General features: G+C 47.7%; 2 protein-coding genes across 5 annotated transcripts in view; one reads left to right on the top strand and one right to left on the bottom strand.

Annotated features, from left to right (window-relative positions):
• OSBP2 (oxysterol binding protein 2) overlaps positions 1–7,881 on the bottom strand; it is a 183,215-nt gene extending 175,334 nt beyond the window's left edge. For 3 of the 4 annotated variants that reach the window (XM_046639620.1, XM_046639623.1, XM_046639627.1), the window contains exons 1-2: positions 7,867–7,881; positions 5,488–5,596 (exon numbers count right to left, since the gene is read on the bottom strand). The gene's annotated coding sequence lies outside the window, so the exon portion shown is untranslated. Of the gene's footprint in view, positions 1–1,055; positions 1,176–5,487; positions 5,597–7,866 lie in introns of those variants that run through there. The other variant, XM_046639621.1, reaches the window with a different exon arrangement.
• A 438-nt stretch (positions 7,882–8,319) lies between these two features.
• On the top strand, positions 8,320–14,831 carry DUSP18 (dual specificity phosphatase 18). The gene is made up of 2 exons (XM_046638749.1): positions 8,320–8,664; positions 11,524–14,831. Exon 2 carries the CDS (start codon positions 11,593–11,595, stop codon positions 12,157–12,159), a length of 567 nt encoding a protein of 188 aa, XP_046494705.1. The 5' UTR covers positions 8,320–8,664; positions 11,524–11,592; the 3' UTR covers positions 12,160–14,831.
• Positions 14,832–16,724: the final 1,893 nt, after the last annotated feature.

Below are 16,724 nucleotides of genomic sequence, written 5' to 3'. Positions count from 1 at the left end.
ATAAGATTTTACTTGGACTAAGAGTTCCGTGTGTATGTGTGTGGTGTGTTCACTGGACTAAAGAACCTTTAAACCCCTCCCTAGCTCCAAATTCTTTCTCAAACAATAAAGTCCCATCTAAGGCCCTTCTATTCTTCCCTGTTCCCTCACTCATCTTCTTTCCCTTAATCTTCTTTTTCCCTCCCAAGAATTAAGCAGCCTCTCCAGAATTTCATCACTTCTTGTTCCCTACTCAAATTTAACATCCTCTGGTTTTTAACGCAAAAATGGAAAGAGTAAGTCCACACAATCAGAGGTGCGTTAGTGATTTATAAAGGCACTCATCAGGCTGACATCCCAACTCCTCACCCACTCCATTCCCAGGGGCCCTCCAGTCCTTTGGACCACAGCATGAGGATGCAAAGACCCTCAGCCAAGGCCAGCCATCCAGGGTGCATATGGCTGGAGACTAGATCGGAGTAAGGCTCAGAGAGGCTGCATTAGGTGAGACCTAGGAGGTGGAGAGTTCCTTGAGAGAGTCTGGAGAAAAGAGGGGCTGGGGCTGCTCTGCAGGCCCTCTGAAAACTCAAAGCCCTTCCCCTTTCTATATACAGTGCCAAGGAAGAAAAGACTTTTGAAATGAAACAAATATACCAAATGTAAGAAATACACCAAAATGCTAGCAGTGGTTGACCTAATAGGCTTTTTTGGTAAATGTGGTCATATTACTTGTGTAACAAAATTTAAATATTTAAAATTAATTATTCTAATCAGTTGCACTCAGCCAAGAAAACAGACAAGAACCTAGAAAAAGACTGTTTGGCTCCCACTGAAATGTAGCATGCTCCAGTTCTCAAAGCAAGACCATAGAGGGGGAAAATAAAACACCTTGAACATCTGGCTCCCCACCCCGACTCCAGCCCCTGATGGGCTGGGGCATCGCCAAGATCCAGCTTAGAGAAGGGCTGCCAGATGGCGCCAGGCATCAAGGGTGGAGGGACGTGATGAGGATGACGATGAATGAGGACTTCCTGAGGAGGACTTCCGAAAGCCATCAAGAGGACTGAGGTCCTTACCCAGCAGCTGTGGTGATGCAGAATGACCACTCCACGGCAGTCAGGAAACCTGCTTCTAGTTCTTTGCCACTAACTTGCTGAGTGACCTTGGGCAAGTCAGGTCACCTCTCTGGGCCTCAGTTTCCTCATCTGTAAAATTAGGGGACTTGGTTAAGTTAAAAAAATACGTACCAGACCCTTACTCTGTGCACTGTGCTGAAGCTATAATACAAAAAAGGAATAAGATAGTCATTTATTCAAAAAACACTGAGTGATTGCTCCATTTACTAGGCATTGTGGTTACAAAGATGAGTAAGTCAGCGTCCCTGCCAACAAGGCATTTTACAACCTGGTCAGGGAAACAGTGAGCAAAGAAGAAATGGCCAACGCCCCCTTGGGTGCAAAGGTGTGGGAACAGGAAGGAGTGGCCTTTTCTACTGGGGCCAGGTAGGGGAAGTGCCACAGAAGAGGCCTGAACTGAATCTTGAAGGATCCTTGCTCCCTGCTCTCAAAGACTGTACAACCTAATCAGGGGTTGGCACAAGTACCCAATAGCTACCACACAAGGCGGAGTGAAGCCACCACAGGTAATCCAAGTTCAGAGGAGAGACGAGACCCATGTGGCTTAGGCAGGGTAGGGAAAGGGGCAGGCAGGAGGCAGAAGGAGGTCTGAGAAGCTTTGCTGGGGGTGGGAGGGTTGGGAGGGTGGGGAGTGGCAGTGAGATAAGCCTTGAAGGATGAAGAGTTTCCTGAGACCCCTGAGGTGCTAAAGAGGCATTCTAGATGAGGGGCCTGCGTGAGTAAAAGCACAATGTGAAGTCAGGGTGTAGTTGGGACAGCAGGCAAGCCAGAGAGTGAGGACTGGCAAGGCTGGAAGCCAACTGGAGCCATCATGATGAGAGCCATTGGAAATGATGGGCCCTGGGCCAAGTACTCCACATCCTCACACCAGTTCTTGCAGGCAGGTTCCCTCACTACTATCCCTTTCAGATAAGGAAACAAAGGCTCAGAGGTTACAAAGTCACATAGCAGATAGATGGCAGAAATAGCACTTAACTCAGGTCTGTCTGATGCCCCACCCCTTGACCTCCTTACCACTGGAATGCTAAGCAGTGGCCCTTCTCATCTAAGGTACCGATGTCCCAGCACACCTGGCCTGGCACTTCACCTCAGGCATGTGGATACCAACAGTCGATCTTTGCCTTAACCGTGTAAGCCAGCTTGATTGGGCCTCTTCCCCTTGGGCAGCTACAGGACTACCAGGACTCCTTCACCAGAACAGAGGGGATGGGGCGGGGCAAGGAACAGCACAATTGCTGAGGGTTTTTGTGCTCCACTGTCCACTGGTCTGGGTTTATTGTTGTTCTATGACAGTGTAGGCTAGCTAGTTTCTAGCTCTTTTTCTCCCATCAGCCTAGTGTCGTCATGGCTCTGGGGAAGATGATTCTGCCTTGACTAGGGTGGCCGGATTTTCTCTTCAGGATGGAATTTCAACTGGAACGGATGCAATCGGATGCTATCCAGGTACTGCTGGACATTCATGGATTCCCGTCTCCAGCGCCCCAGCTTTCTGAGCTGGTCCGTCATGAACTTTTTTTTCAGGTGGTCATACAAGTGGCTCATCTTTTTCTTGGTCTTGTCTGAAGCTCTTATCTTACAAAAAACAGAGGTGAAGTTATGATAAAGAAGCTACTTCACAGCAAGAGAGGTTATCTGTGCTGCTGCTATGGGGATGGAAAATGTGCCAGCTGGACCCAATATTCCATAAACAATGTGACTCACAGGGAGCCTCCATTTTCCTATTTGTAAAATGTGGGCATTGAGCTAGATAATCCTCTGGTATCTTCGGACAGGAATGTGCTATTGACCTCAACATCTCTATGCGAAGACTAGTTAGAAAGAGGAGGGGAGGGGTGGGTGGAGAAAGGCTGCATCTCGTTCCTCCCAGCTTCCTTAACTCCTAACAGCGCACTGCTCATTTGGTGCTTCCTACATATTGTTGGTGACATGCCTTACATGACACTGAACTCTACTTATTTCTTCTGTTATATCATTTCTGTCCTGTCCCCAATAAGACTGTAAGCTCTGGGAAGGCATATCCTTTGTCTTACTCGTCCAGTTATTTATTCCAATGAGCTAGCTATGGAGAGGATACTGAGAAAAATCAACCACAGGTCTTCACGGAGACTACAACATAGTCGTGAAGGTATTTCCCAAATATTTGGGACACACACACAAATATTTCTAAGCAAGGCAGAGAGTGATTTCACTTTTACTATGGACTAGGATCTCTCAACCTTGGCACTATTGAGCTTTGGGGCCAGGTAATTCTTTGTGGTGGCGGACTGTCCTGTGCATTGTAGGATATTTAGCAGCATCCCTGGCCTCTAGCTACTCAATGGTAGCGGTACCACCCCACTCTCATTTGTGCTACCAAAAATGTCTTCAGACATTGCCAAGGTCCCCTGAGGGGCAAAACCATCCCCAGTTGAGATCCGCAGCCAGAGATGAAGGAATACCAGCCATCACCCACTGTTTTCAGAGAATTGCTCAGAGGATTCCCAAGACACTAGACCTTGGCTGTCCTTGTTGAGGCCCTGAGAAATGAATGGCTAACTGAAGCTGCCTCTTGCCCTAATGTGAGCACTTTTGGGGGGAAACAAAAACACTACCAAACTGCCACTCAGGCCTCTCAAATCCACTGAGTTCCTACAAGCTGAGCCCTCAGCAAGTCACTGCATCTACAAACACAAAGACAGCCCCTGTCCTTAAGAGAGAATGTCCTGCACCATGGTCAGTCAGACCTGAGCCTGCAACTCTGCAACATGCAATGACATACTGTGTGACCTTAGTGAAGTTAGTCCATCTCTCTGAGCCTCAGTTTTCTAAACTATTAAATGAGATAATAATACATAGTGGACGCCGAGTACCTAAAACACATATGGCTCAATACAGCTTTAACAGGAGAACTTCTGAATGACCAGAAGATGGCACAGCCCTCTGGCACATATAAAGCCAACTCAAGAGAGTTTCCAGTTACAGGATTTCAAAGATCCTCACTCCACTTGCCAGAGGTACAACATCCTCTACCTACTGGTTACAGGGGTTGGACCCCAACCCATCCTGGGCCAGTCAGAATAGCCCATACCATCTGGCCACAATGATTGGGGCATGGATGGGCCCATAACCCAACTGGGGCCAAATGGAGTCCTTCTCCAGGATTTGCCTAACTTGAGCAACAGTGGAAGCACTGCATTTCCTTCCTGGGCTACAGGCCAGGGATTCCTGTGGCCACGGACCCCAGGGACAGCCAGCCTGATGATGATGCCAACATACAGAAAGAAGCAGAAAAGGAGATGAAGAGGAGAGTGGAGGACACATCCAATGGCATTGGAGCCCCTGGTTTCTCCTATCCCAAGTATTGGTGACCCTGGCCCATCTATCCTTGATTATGTAAACTTCTCATTATCTATTTTGCTTGAACTAGCTCAAGTTCAGTTCGTGTCACCTGCAACTGAGAGGATCCTAATAGATCCTATTTTGCAAATGAGAAGAGTCCCAGAGGAAATGTGATTCCCCAAGGTCACGTGAAGTTGGCCTGCCCATCTCCAAGTCTACCCAATTTCCATTCCACTCCACCAAAGGAAGTTTAGCAGAGGGAAACACCCAGGCCTCGACTCTTCTTTTGGTCTCTCTGGTGCTCAAGATCTGGCACCATCTCTTAAGCCTCCCTCTTTTTGATGTCAGAATCCCATGCACCCATCCAGGTTTGGCTCTGGAACATGAAGGGAAGCTCAACAGAGTCAAGAAGTGGGCAACAGCTCAACTCTGGGCTGCCTGCTCTGCTTGAAGAAACAAGCATGTCCTCAGAGTCCTTCATATTCATTAGTCTCTTCCTCATGACCAAAACAGTGCCTAGCAGGCCCTAAACATACCTTCAATGAATTAATCAAGCAGAGTCTATGGGGTGTTGGCACTGTGGTTTCCCCACCCTTTTTCTGAGGGCTTTTGGGTAAGCAGGTCAAACCCTACTTGTCCATAAGCAAAAGGCAGAAGAACCTCAGTTCTCATATTGAAAACGCGGGATAATCCTCGAAGGAAAAAACTAATCAAGTTGTGTTGGTGCCACTTCAAGATCTAGGACGCAAGACTTCTTTTTATGGGAGATAATAGGAATCCACTCACAGATTCCCTAAATAGAAAGGTAATGTGCTTTGAGAAAAAAAAGTGCCACAAGAGCCAAGAGACTCGGCCCAAGGACAACTGTGACACCTTGGAAAAATAACTAACCCCAAGTTTCATTTGCCTCCTCTGTAAAATGGGGCTTGCATAGAGCACCTTGATGGCTCCCTATCACCTCTAAGATCTGTGATCTACCCCCGGGTATTGGGGAGAGTGAAATGAACATGGGTCAAGCCACTAACACGCTCTAATGCAAAAGCTTTAACTTTACCTCCATCTCATAGATTCGTTGTGCACAGAGGTTGTCACGAGTAATCACCCGAGATAAGTGGCTCTTGGGTAGAAAATTTCTCATTGCTGCTTCACTGGAATTCATTAAGCTGGAGAGAGGAGGGGAAGGTGGTACAGGTTGAGATGGCTGAGGCCAGGGCTAGGCCTGGGCCTGATCTGATGGGGTCCTGGGGTAGTAGTTGAGGATTCCCCAGATTTCTCAGGAGAGGCACAGCTCTGTCATAATTATCAGAAGAGTAAGGGAGTAGACCCAGGTTTCTTCTTGTGGAAAACGTGCACTCAAGGGGTGGGTTTTGGATACTGAGAGGAAAAGCCATCCTGAAAAGGATGTAGAAAGGCCCAGGGCAATTCAAAAGAGAAGTGTCAACAGGGCCTGAGAACTCTCCTCGTCTTAAGGAGAAAATGAGGTTGAGGTGGGAGGCACCTGCTTCAGAGCCTAGGACTAAGGGGCATCTGAAGTGGGGAGGAGAGGTGGTCAGAGGAAACAGGGAAAAAAATGAATAAAGAGTTTGAACAGAGGTTAGGTTGGTTAATTAACAGGGGAATTCTAAGGGAAAAGGGTTTGGAAAAAGTCTAAAAAAGTGAGGAAAGTCTGGGGTAGACAAAGATTTGAGGAGACTGGGGGGTGAGAGGTAGAAGATGGAGTGGAGTAGGGTGGGGCGGGGTGGATTGGAGCCAGGCGCTCCAGGTGAAACCAGAGAGAACAATTTGGTCAAAATAAGGAACTGGTCAAAAATGAATAATATGGGCCGGCCTGGTGGTGCTGCGGTTAAGTGTGCATGTTCCACTTTGGCAGCCCAGGGTTTGCCAGTTCGAATCCTGGGTGGAGACATGGCACCGGTAGGCGTCCCACATATAAAATCGAGGAAGGTGGGCAGTGATGTTGGCTCAGGGCCAGTCTTCCTCAGCAAAAAGAGGAGGACTGGCAGATGTTAGCTCAGGGCTAGTTTTCCTCAAAAAAAAAAAAAAGGATAATACAAGGCACTGAGTTTTCACTTTTTGATAATTTAGTTACATCATGAAGCGGTTTTGCAACTATGTACCTTTAAATGTTTTTGCCCACTTAAAAATAATTGCTCATATCTTCTTTCTAAAATTTGGAAACTATATAAATATATAATAGGGAAGGAATTGAAAAAATTGTGGTTAGATCATACAATAAAATACTATGAAGTTATGACTAAAACAGATATCCACAGTGTGTTAGGTGGGGAAAAAAAGCAGGTTACAAAATAGTAAACATTTTTGTGACATATTCCTCCCCCCAAATGTGTAAGCATATTGTAGTACATATATATGAATGGATCTGGAACAATATACACCAAAATGTTAACAGTGATTCTCTCTGGCCATTCACTTTGCTTGTCTGTCTTGTTTGATTTTTCTATAATAAATGTCTACTACAAAAAAGACAATTTTTAAAGGATAAAACATTTTGAAGGATTAAAAACATTTTTTCTATTTCATTTTCAGCCAATTTAGAACTAAGGTTTTATGAATGTTTTTACATTTACAAACTGGTAGAAACAAACAAACATCCCCAATCTCCCATTTATATTTTTCTGACAGCAAAGGTATGAGGTGGTGGAAAAGACTGGATTAGAGATCAAGATGCTCATGTACAAGTCCCCTAAATCCTGTTTAAAAAAAAAAAAAAGCCTAAAATATTTAAAGTCACATAAAACACTCTTCACTCACTCAGTGCTGCACCAAATTTACCAATACTTCCTGGGAAGGAAAAAAGAAAGGCAGTGACTGGAAATATTCCCTTTCAAGTAATAACCATTTTGAACCAAATTGCTTTCTGTGGCAGCCTGGAGGATGCTGTCAGGGGGTTGTGAAATGGAAGTGGGAGGGGAAATGAGGGTCTGTGGGGTTTGGGGCCGGGCTGAGGGAACTGGGGGCTTTCCCAGAGCCACTGGGGCACGTACAGGTTGAGGAGAGGGGTGTCAGGCTTGAGGGGACCTGGGCCTCGCCACGCTCTAAGGAAGCTCAAGGCTCGGCCCAAAGGTCGCTGGGGACCCTCGGGTTACACGATGTCAAGCCTGGGAGCCTGTAGGGCCGGGCCATTTGGATGTGTGGGTCGGAGGTGGGATTTTCGGCTTCTCCCGGGGGTCCGGGCTGGGGGCGTTCGGGCTCCCGGGTTCCCGGCGGTGCGGAAGAGCTGGCCTGGGAAGGAGCTGGGGCCGGATCTGCAAGAAATCCAGACTCTCCCAGGGTCTAAGAGAGGGCCGGGCTCTGAGGAGCACGAGGCTTCCGGGGAGCCAAGGCCGGGGTCCCAGGGGCGGGGGTCAGAGAGAGTTCGGGCTCCCCCAGGGGCGCCGGGGTCTGACAACCCCTCTGGGCACGCGGGCCCCACCTGAAGAACACCAGCGGCTGCGTGGTCCGCGGCCGCAGGAAGCAGATCTGAGGCCGGGCCCCTACGTTCACTTCGGGGCGGCTGGCGACCCTACTGCGCCGGAAGAAGGCCGAGGCCGGGTTGGTACCGGAGCTGGTGGAGGCCTGGGCGGCGTCCGCAGAAGCCGTGGACAAGCCCAGGTTCCATGTGACCGAGGGCCTGGCCAGCTGAGTAGTCAGGTCTTCCGCGCTCGACAACGACTCCGGAACCGCAGGCAGCTTGGAGGCCATGCTCGGCGGGCGGGCGCCGAAGTGGAGTGAGGTCCTGCGCAGGCGCGGTGCGCTGAGAACCGCCCGTTGCCCGGGAGACGCGAGAAGGAGGCGGGACCCAGGGGGCGGGACGGGTTCGCAGAGCCGAGAAGCTGTGGACGCGATAGGATTGTCCCTCGGCGGCCGCCGTGGGGCGAAACGGCGCGTTGCCGTGGAGACGGGCTGGGCGAAATGGAGTGGGCTGCAGAGCGCTGAGCTGACCCTACTTCTCCTTTAGGGCTGCCGTGGTGCCCGCCTGAACCAGGTGAGTCCAGGCGGGGCAGCTCCGGGGCGGGGAGACGAAGCCGGGGTTTCTCCAAAGACCCGGCGCAGTCGATTCCCCCCCTCCCCCCGCTACGGGGGACCGTTGCTATGGAAACCAGAGCGCCGGGCCGGCAGAGATTGTGGCTTCCGTGTCGTGACTCATCTTCTCTCTCCCCGAGACCCTCGACCAAGGTTTCGAGTGCGACTGCTTCCTGAACGAACCTGCCCTCCTGCCCGCGGGAGACAGGTAAGACCGTCGGAGTCTTGACACCGAGCAGGCGAAGAAGCCTATTCCAACACCAACTCCCCAGGAAACCTACCTGGCTCACCCCAGGAAGCGGCGCCCCGCTCCGGGCAACCCGTGAACCTTGTTCCACATTTATAACCCAGTATTAACAAACGCCCTGCGGTGTTTGCCGACGTTTTCCCACACAGAATGAGAGAAGAAAGTCCGGCCTTCGGACCTTGCTTTGTGACCCTAGACAGGTCCTTTTCCCCTCTCTGCCTCATTTTCCCCACGTGTAAAATGGAAATATTAACTCCAGACACCGGCCTGTTATGTTGCTTTGGAGATGGAACCAAAAGGGAAGCCAAAGGCTTTGTAGGCTATAAAATGGTGAACAGAGTCACTGTTTCTCCACCATCCTCCCCCTCGTGCTGAACGTTCTTGTTTGTGTCATTTCTTCAGGCGATCACTCTCTGGCCCCGAGCCTGAAATAAATCCCTTTATTCTTCACTTTCATGCTGCCCTGCGTTTTAACTTTCCTAACAACAGCAAGAATAGTTACCATTTACAGAGGGCTCACTATGTGCCAGGCCCTGTATTAAACACTTTACCTGCATTACCTCATTTAGTCCTCCGAAGATCCTTATAAGGTAGGCATTGTTATCCCTATTTTCCCACTCTGTTGTGCCTGTAATTGCCTATTTGATGTCCCTCTCCCTTTGAACTCTGTGAAGAAGGGGGCCGTGGCTGTCCTGTATGTCTCGGTATCCTCAGCACCGAAAACAGTGCCTGATACATATTACTTGCCTAGCATGAAGATGACTCTCCTCCCATCACTACCCTCATCTTAAAAAGCAGTGTCTCCTCTGCAAACTTCTTGTCGCTGTAATGAACAGTGGTCTCCCCTATTCCTGTTGCCCACTGGACACTAGTTTTGGGGGCCCTCAATCCAGTTCTCTCTGGGTTTTTGGATGATGAGGATCCAGAACATCCCTTAGCATTTAGGCCTCCACCTGGGTTTTGGGGGGCTTTTTCACTGCCCTCACATGACCCTTAGAACAAACCAGCCCCCGTGGCCCTTCCTGGGGTGAGCCTGATACATTTGACTCCAGGGCACTAGCAGGTAGGATCTGCCTATGCAGCCTTTGGCCTTCCTCTCCAGCAGCCTAGGAACCACCTGCACCTCCACCCAGCCCCTCCCCAAAATTCTAGAGAAACATAGCCAGAGAACTCATCCTTTCCAGAGAACCTCTCAGAAGGCAGAGTCATGGTTGTTGGAGTCATTTCTTCGTTCAACAAATATTTATCAAGCACGACCTTGTGGGGACACTGAGCTTGGCACCAGTGATACAGTGGGAGTGAAGATAGGCACAGTGGTATCCCCATAGAACTCACAGACAGATCAAGGCAAAACCACATCTTCAGGAAGTGTTAGGAAGGAGAGCACATGGGGACCGCCTGGAGCAGGGACTTAAGCAAATGTGAGGAGGGCTGTGGTCCCAGGTGGTTTCCCTCAGAAAGTGACCCTTGGCTAAGATCCCAAGGCTCAGCAATCCTCTGCTGAATGGAACAGATCAGGATCTGACAGGCTTGTAAGGAAAGGGGGTTCTGGGCTGAGACAGCAGCAAAGGCAAAGGCCCCTGGCCAGAGAGGTGGATGTCCACATGGAGCTGCAAGTGGCTCAGCCTAGCTGAGGCCCTTCAGGATGTGGGAAAGGCTAATAGGAAGCAGGAGAGAGGGGTTGGAGCCAGGCCACAAATGGCCTTGACAGCCGAGCTAAGGGGCTCCATCTTATCCTGACAAGGAGCAGCTGCTGAAATGTATTAATCAGGGGAACAGAACTTCGGCTTCTCATTTTTCTGTGCTGGGTGAAGACTGCCATTTGGCCTTGAGAGGTTTGCTGTAAAACTGAATACTCCTATTTCACTGAAAGACATGAAGATGTGCTATTTTTTTCAGCTGTACTCAAGACTGAGAGAGTGAGGGGCCTGGGATTTCTTAGGAGAAGGCAGGAGTCTGCCCCTCTCTGGGGTGCCTGCGACAGCCCTGCTGCACACAGCATTATGCTGGGATGGCTTGTCTACCTGAGGCCTCTCTGCACTTCCTCTTGGGGGCTGCTGTGGTGCCCCCAGGAAGCTGGCCTTCAGGAAGCTTTCAGCCACCGTCTTTGCCAGGCCCTCCTTGGGGGCAAGGTGCAGAAGTATGGTTAACAATGTAGTACTCTGTAACTTGATGTCAGTTTCACATGGGCACATCCTGTCTCTTCAAAAAAGATGGTTTTGGAGGGGAGAAGCTGAGACCCTCCTCTCTCTTATACCTCCAGTGACGCCCAGCACAGTGGGCTCTGGTTCCATGTCACTGATTCAGAATCTCATGATTTGAGCATAAAATCAGAAGACTGAGGAGGGAGACGATACAAGTAGTTCCCATTAGAGGGGCTGGAAGGAAGGAGAGAATTTTGAAGAAAAGGGAGAGGACAGCTGTGTGAGCCTAGATGGAGAGTCAGGCCAGGGCACAGCTTAGGGACACAAGTCAGCCTGCCCAACTTGAAATGTGGGGTTGCTCAAGGGAGGCCTTGAGTGCCAGGCTTGGGGGCACAGCCTTTGTCCTGTAGGGCAACACATGTCAGATCTCCTGAGAAGCATGCTGAAAATGCAGATTCATGCTCCTCACTCCGAGAGCCTGCTCTGTGGGTTTGGGGAGGAGCCTGGGGATCTACATTTTTGATAAGTTCCCTGGGGAATCCTTCTCAGATGGTCGGAGGACCACTTTAGGGAATTCTGCTATAGGCCAATCCATCCGTTTCCCAGAAATCCCCTGGGGTTGGCCTGCTGGCCCAGCTGGGCTCCTGCCCTCTAAACATTCTCTCCCTTCTTGCAGTTTTCCACGACATAGCCTGGCAGTAAAATGCAGCCTTTATGCCTCACTGGCCGCTGACCCACCGGCCTGATGACAGCACCCCCGTGTACCTTCCCGGTTCAGTTCCGGCAGCCCTCAATCAGTGGCCTCTCACAGATCACCAGCAGCCTATATATCAGCAATGGGGTGGCTGCCAACAACAAGCTCATGCTCTCCAGCAACCACATCACCACGGTTATCAACGTCTCAGTGGAGGTGATGAACACTGTATACGAAGACATCCAGTATGTGCAGGTGCCTGTGGCCGACACGCCTGTCTCGCGTCTCTTTGACTTCTTTGACCCCATCGCTGACCACATCCACAGTGTGGAGGTGAAGCAGGGCCGCACGCTGCTGCACTGTGCTGCCGGCGTGAGCCGCTCAGCCGCTCTCTGCCTCGCCTACCTCATGAAGTATCACGCCATGTCCCTGCTGGACGCCCACACGTGGACCAAGTCGTGCCGGCCCATTATCCGGCCCAACAATGGCTTTTGGGAGCAGCTCATCCACTATGAGTTCCAGCTGTTTGGCAAGAACACCGTGCACATGGTCAACTCCCCTATGGGAGTGATCCCTGACATCTATGAGAAGGATGTCCGTTTGATGATTCCACTGTGAGCCATCTCACCAGCACCTGCACCAGGGCCAGAGGTACAGATCTGTCATTGATCCAACACTAACATCTGAACTTGAACATTCTACTTTTGTTGATAAAGAAAAATCCAGATGATGCCTTTTATAAGGGCAAGGAAAAAGGAAGGGTGCTGCCGCCTTAACCTCGTAATCCATATCTTTAAAGATGAGACTTACTAAATGTAAAATGATGAAGGTGAGTTTCCTACCCTGTGAGTGACTCCTGGCCAGAGGGGAGGGTGAGGCTGATGGTGCCCAAGTCAAATAGACCAACGCCCAATGTGTTATGGCAAGCCTGGGACCCTGCAGCCATCCCTGAGACCGACTAACCCAGGAAGGGGTCTGCCACAGTCCCACTTCATTCTTTTTGAACCCAGAACTAGAACCTTAAGCATCATGACACCTCCTGTGCTGCTCACAGTAAATGCCAACCTACTGGATAAGTGGCCTTCAAGCGGTGCTCTGGGGGCCCCAGGCCAACCCTGCTTCCACCTTCAACCATGGGAGCCCAACTCTGGTTTTCTAGATTGGACTTACTCATAAGATAGTTTTCAAAGAAAGCATTCAACTGTATAAAAACTCTTAAATTTTTTTGAGTGCTGTTATACATGGCCTCAAAGTGCCCTTGGTGACCGCCTACCAGTCTTTGATGAAATGTAGCATTAGTCTCCTTCGCTGGGCCACGTGTGGAGAGTAGGCCTGACATTAGGCCTCAAGGATTCCTCTCACAGGCCTTCACTCAGAAGGCTCGAGCTGCGGACCGGATCCTAGCCTTGTCACTTCCTCCCCATGTGATCCGGAGTGCCTTGGAGCCTCAGTTTCCTCATCTGTCCAAGCAATGACAGCCGTTTCTCACAAGGTTGTGGAGAAGATTCACCGATTCCTTAGCGCAGTGCCTGGCATGTGGTAGGCGCTTAGTGTAACCAGCAGCTCTCGCCATGACTGATGCTCCGGCCCTGCTGGTCCAGGTCAGCACAGTTGTTCTCATAGCATCATTTCCCCCATTGGTGCACAGCCCTTTCCTGTTTACAAAGTGCCCTTCCAAAAAGTCATCCAGTGTGGAAAAAAAAAGAAAATGGTTCGAGTCCTTTCAGACCCCGCCTTAGAGGAGGCCTAGACTTTGAAGCCTTTAAAATCAGACTTCCCATTTTGTGTAATCAGTGTGCAACCTGGGGGTCCTAAAGCAAGGAGCACACTTCCAGCTTCCCCTCAAAAGGCCTTGTTTAGATCACTGACCATTAGAGCCAGTGTCCTGGTCCGGCTGACCCACTGGGGTCCACAGGGGCACATGCCAAAGAGACAAGTAAGTGAGCCCTATGTAGGCCCTGAAATCAGGATTGTTCAGATCCCCAAGGGGCCTGAGGGTCTGGCTCAAGTCCAGCTATTCTAATCCAGAGGTTTTCAGACAAACCATAGCTGAGAGAAAAGCACAACTACTCAGTGGGTCCAGAGCGGAGTAGAGGTGGAGGCCAACTGCCCTTTCCCTCCAAAGCCACCTCTCCCACACTCCCACAAAGGCGTGCGCAGGGGTGCAATTTTAGGGTCAGGGGAAGAGGAAAGTCACTGTTCTAGACTGATCCTCTCGTGTTACAGATGAATAAACAGACCCACAAGCACCAGGGCTGGTGTAGCAGAGCCCTCACAAAGCAGCCTTTCTGGAAGAAACCCAGATGGAAAATTTCTTTTAAAGCATTTTTAAAGAGAAGTTTATTTGGATATATATTGTTTCCATTTTTAAAAATTTTAAATTATCATACCGTAAAATTAACTTGTTCATATATACAGTTATGTATGTTTTAACACATTTCATGGCTACCTCTACAGTCGAGAGAGCAATTCCATCACCCAAAAAATTCCTTTATGCTGCTCCTTTGTATTCAGACCTTTGTCCCACCCCAGTCTCTAGCAAACACTGATCTGTTCTCCTTCCCTATAGATTTGCCTTTTCCAGAATGTCACACACATTCTGGATTACATCCTAAGAGGATGTAATCTCTGGAGACTGGCTTCTTTCAGTGTAATATCTTTGCGATTCATACATGTCACTTTTTATGGCTAAGTAGTATTCCATTGTATGGATATACCACAGTTTGTTTTACATTCATTAATTGAAGGCTATTTGGGTTGTTTCCAGTTTGGGGCAATTTTGAATAAACATTTATGTATAGCTTTTTATGTGAACTTAAGTTTTCATTTATCTAGGGTATATACTTCGGAGTGGGATTGCTCAGTCATATGGTAAAGGTTATGTTTAACTTTATAAAAAACTACCAAATTTCCAGAGTGGCTATACCATTTTGTGTTCCACTATGAGATCCAGTTTCTCTCCAGTATCTGGTATTGCCAATATTTTTTACTTTAGCCATTCTGATAGATGCATGGTATTAGGTCATTTTGGTTTTCATTTGCGTTTCCCTAATGGTTAATGATGTTGAGCGTCTTTTTGTGTGCTTAATTGCCTTCCATATACCGTCTTTGGTGAAGTGTCTGTTCAACTCTTTTGTGCATTTCTAAATTGGGTTTTCTCACTGTTGAGTGTCGAGAATTCTTTGTATGTTCTGGATACAAGTCATTTGTCAGATATGGATTTGTAAATATTTTTTCCCAGTCTAGCTTGTCTTTTCATTCTCTTAAAAGTATCTTTTGCAGGGGCTGGCCCCGTGGCCGAGTGGTTAAGTTCGCGCGCTCCGCTGCAGGCGGCCCGGTGTTTCGTTGGTTCGAATCCTGGGCGCGGACATGGCACTGCTCATCAAACCATGCTGAGGCAGCATCCCACATGCCACAACTAGAAGGACCCACAACGAAGAATGCACATCTATGTACTGGGAGGCTTTGGGGAGAAAAAGGAAAAAATAAAAAAAAATCTTTAAAAAAAAAGTATCTTTTGCAGAGCAAAAGTTTTTAATTTTGATAAAGTACTACTTACCAATTTTTCCTTTTGTGGATTGTTGTTTTGGGGGCTTTGTTGCTGAGGAAGATTGGCTGTGAGCTAATGTCCATTGCCAATCTTCCTCTTTTTGCTTGAAGAAGATTCTTGTCCCTGAGCTAACATCTGTGCCAATCTTCCTCTATTTTGTATGTGTGTCGCTGCTACAGCATGACTTGATGACTGGTGTAGGTCCACACCCAGGATCTGAACGCATGAACCTGGGCCACCTAAGCAGAGTGCACCGAACTTAACCACTACGCCACAGGCCAGCCACCTATGGATTGATGTTTTGGTGTCATGTCTAACAACCCTTTGCCTAACCCTAAATCACAAAGATTTTCTCTAATGTTTTAAAGTTTGAGAGTTTAAATTTTTCACTTATTTCTGTGATCCTTTTTTATAAGATGTGAGGTTTAGTTTGAGGTTCACATTTTTCCATATGGATGTCTAATGGTTTCAGCTCCATTTGTGGGAGACTATTCTTTCTCCACTGAGCTGCCTTTTCACTTTGTGTAGGTCTATTTTTGGACTCTTTATGTTTTGTTTAATATGTGTGTGTTTCTCTTCACCAATACCACACTATCTTGATTACTGTAGCTTTAGAGTAAGTCTTAAAATAGAATAGTGTGTCTTCTGGTTTTCTCCCTTTTAAAAAAATTGTTTTGGTTATTCTAGTTTCTTTGCCTTTCCATATAAATTGTAGAATAAACTTGTCTATATCAATAACAACAAAAAAACCTGCTGGCATTTCAATTGAAATTGTGTTAAATCTGTTGACCAATTTGGGGGAGAATTGGCATCTTCACTCTGTTGAATCTTCTGATCCATGAACATAGTATGTCTCCCCACTGATTTAGGTCTTTGATGTCTTTCATCAGTGCTTTGCAGTTTTCAGCATACAGATCTTATATGTTTTATTATATTTATACTTAAATATTTCATTTGAGGAAGGACATTGTAAAAAAAATATTTTTATATTTTGGTTTCCAGTTGTTCATTGTTAGTATATAGACGTATAACTGATTTTGTGTTGACCTTGTATCTTGCAACCTTGCTAAATTCACTTATTCTGAGAGCATTTTTGTAGATTCCTTAGCAGTCTACACTAAGACAATCATGTCATCTGCAAATAGAAGTAGTTTTATTTCTTTCTTTCCTATCTGAATGCCTTTGATTTCTTTTTTTTATTACACTGGCTATAACTTCCAGGATGATGATGGACATGAGTGGTGAGAATAGACATTCTTGCCTTGTTCCTGATCTTAGAAAGAAAGTGTTCAGTCTTTTACCATTAACTATGATGTTAGCTACAGAGTTTTTGTAGCTGCCCTTTGTTAGGTTAAGGGAAAGTTGGAAAGTATTCTCTCCGCTTTTATTTCCTGGAAGAGATGTGTGAATTGGTGTTATTTCTTCTTTAAATGTTTGGTAGAATTTACCAGTGAAACCATCTGGACCTGGAGATTTCTTTTTCAGAAAGATTTAACAAAGAATTCAATTCCTTTAATAGTTAAAGGACTATTCAAATTATCTGTTTCATCTTGGGTGAGTTTTGGTAGTTTGTGATTTTTGAAGAAGAGATCAATTTCATTTAAATTGTCACATTTATGCATGTAGATTTGTT

Source organism: Equus quagga, chromosome 15 (assembly GCF_021613505.1).
Source record: "Equus quagga isolate Etosha38 chromosome 15, UCLA_HA_Equagga_1.0, whole genome shotgun sequence".
NCBI classification, from domain to species: domain Eukaryota; kingdom Metazoa; phylum Chordata; class Mammalia; order Perissodactyla; family Equidae; genus Equus; species Equus quagga.
The sequence above is the reverse complement of the archived record's forward strand: the minus strand, read 5'-3'. Positions and strand labels throughout refer to the sequence as shown.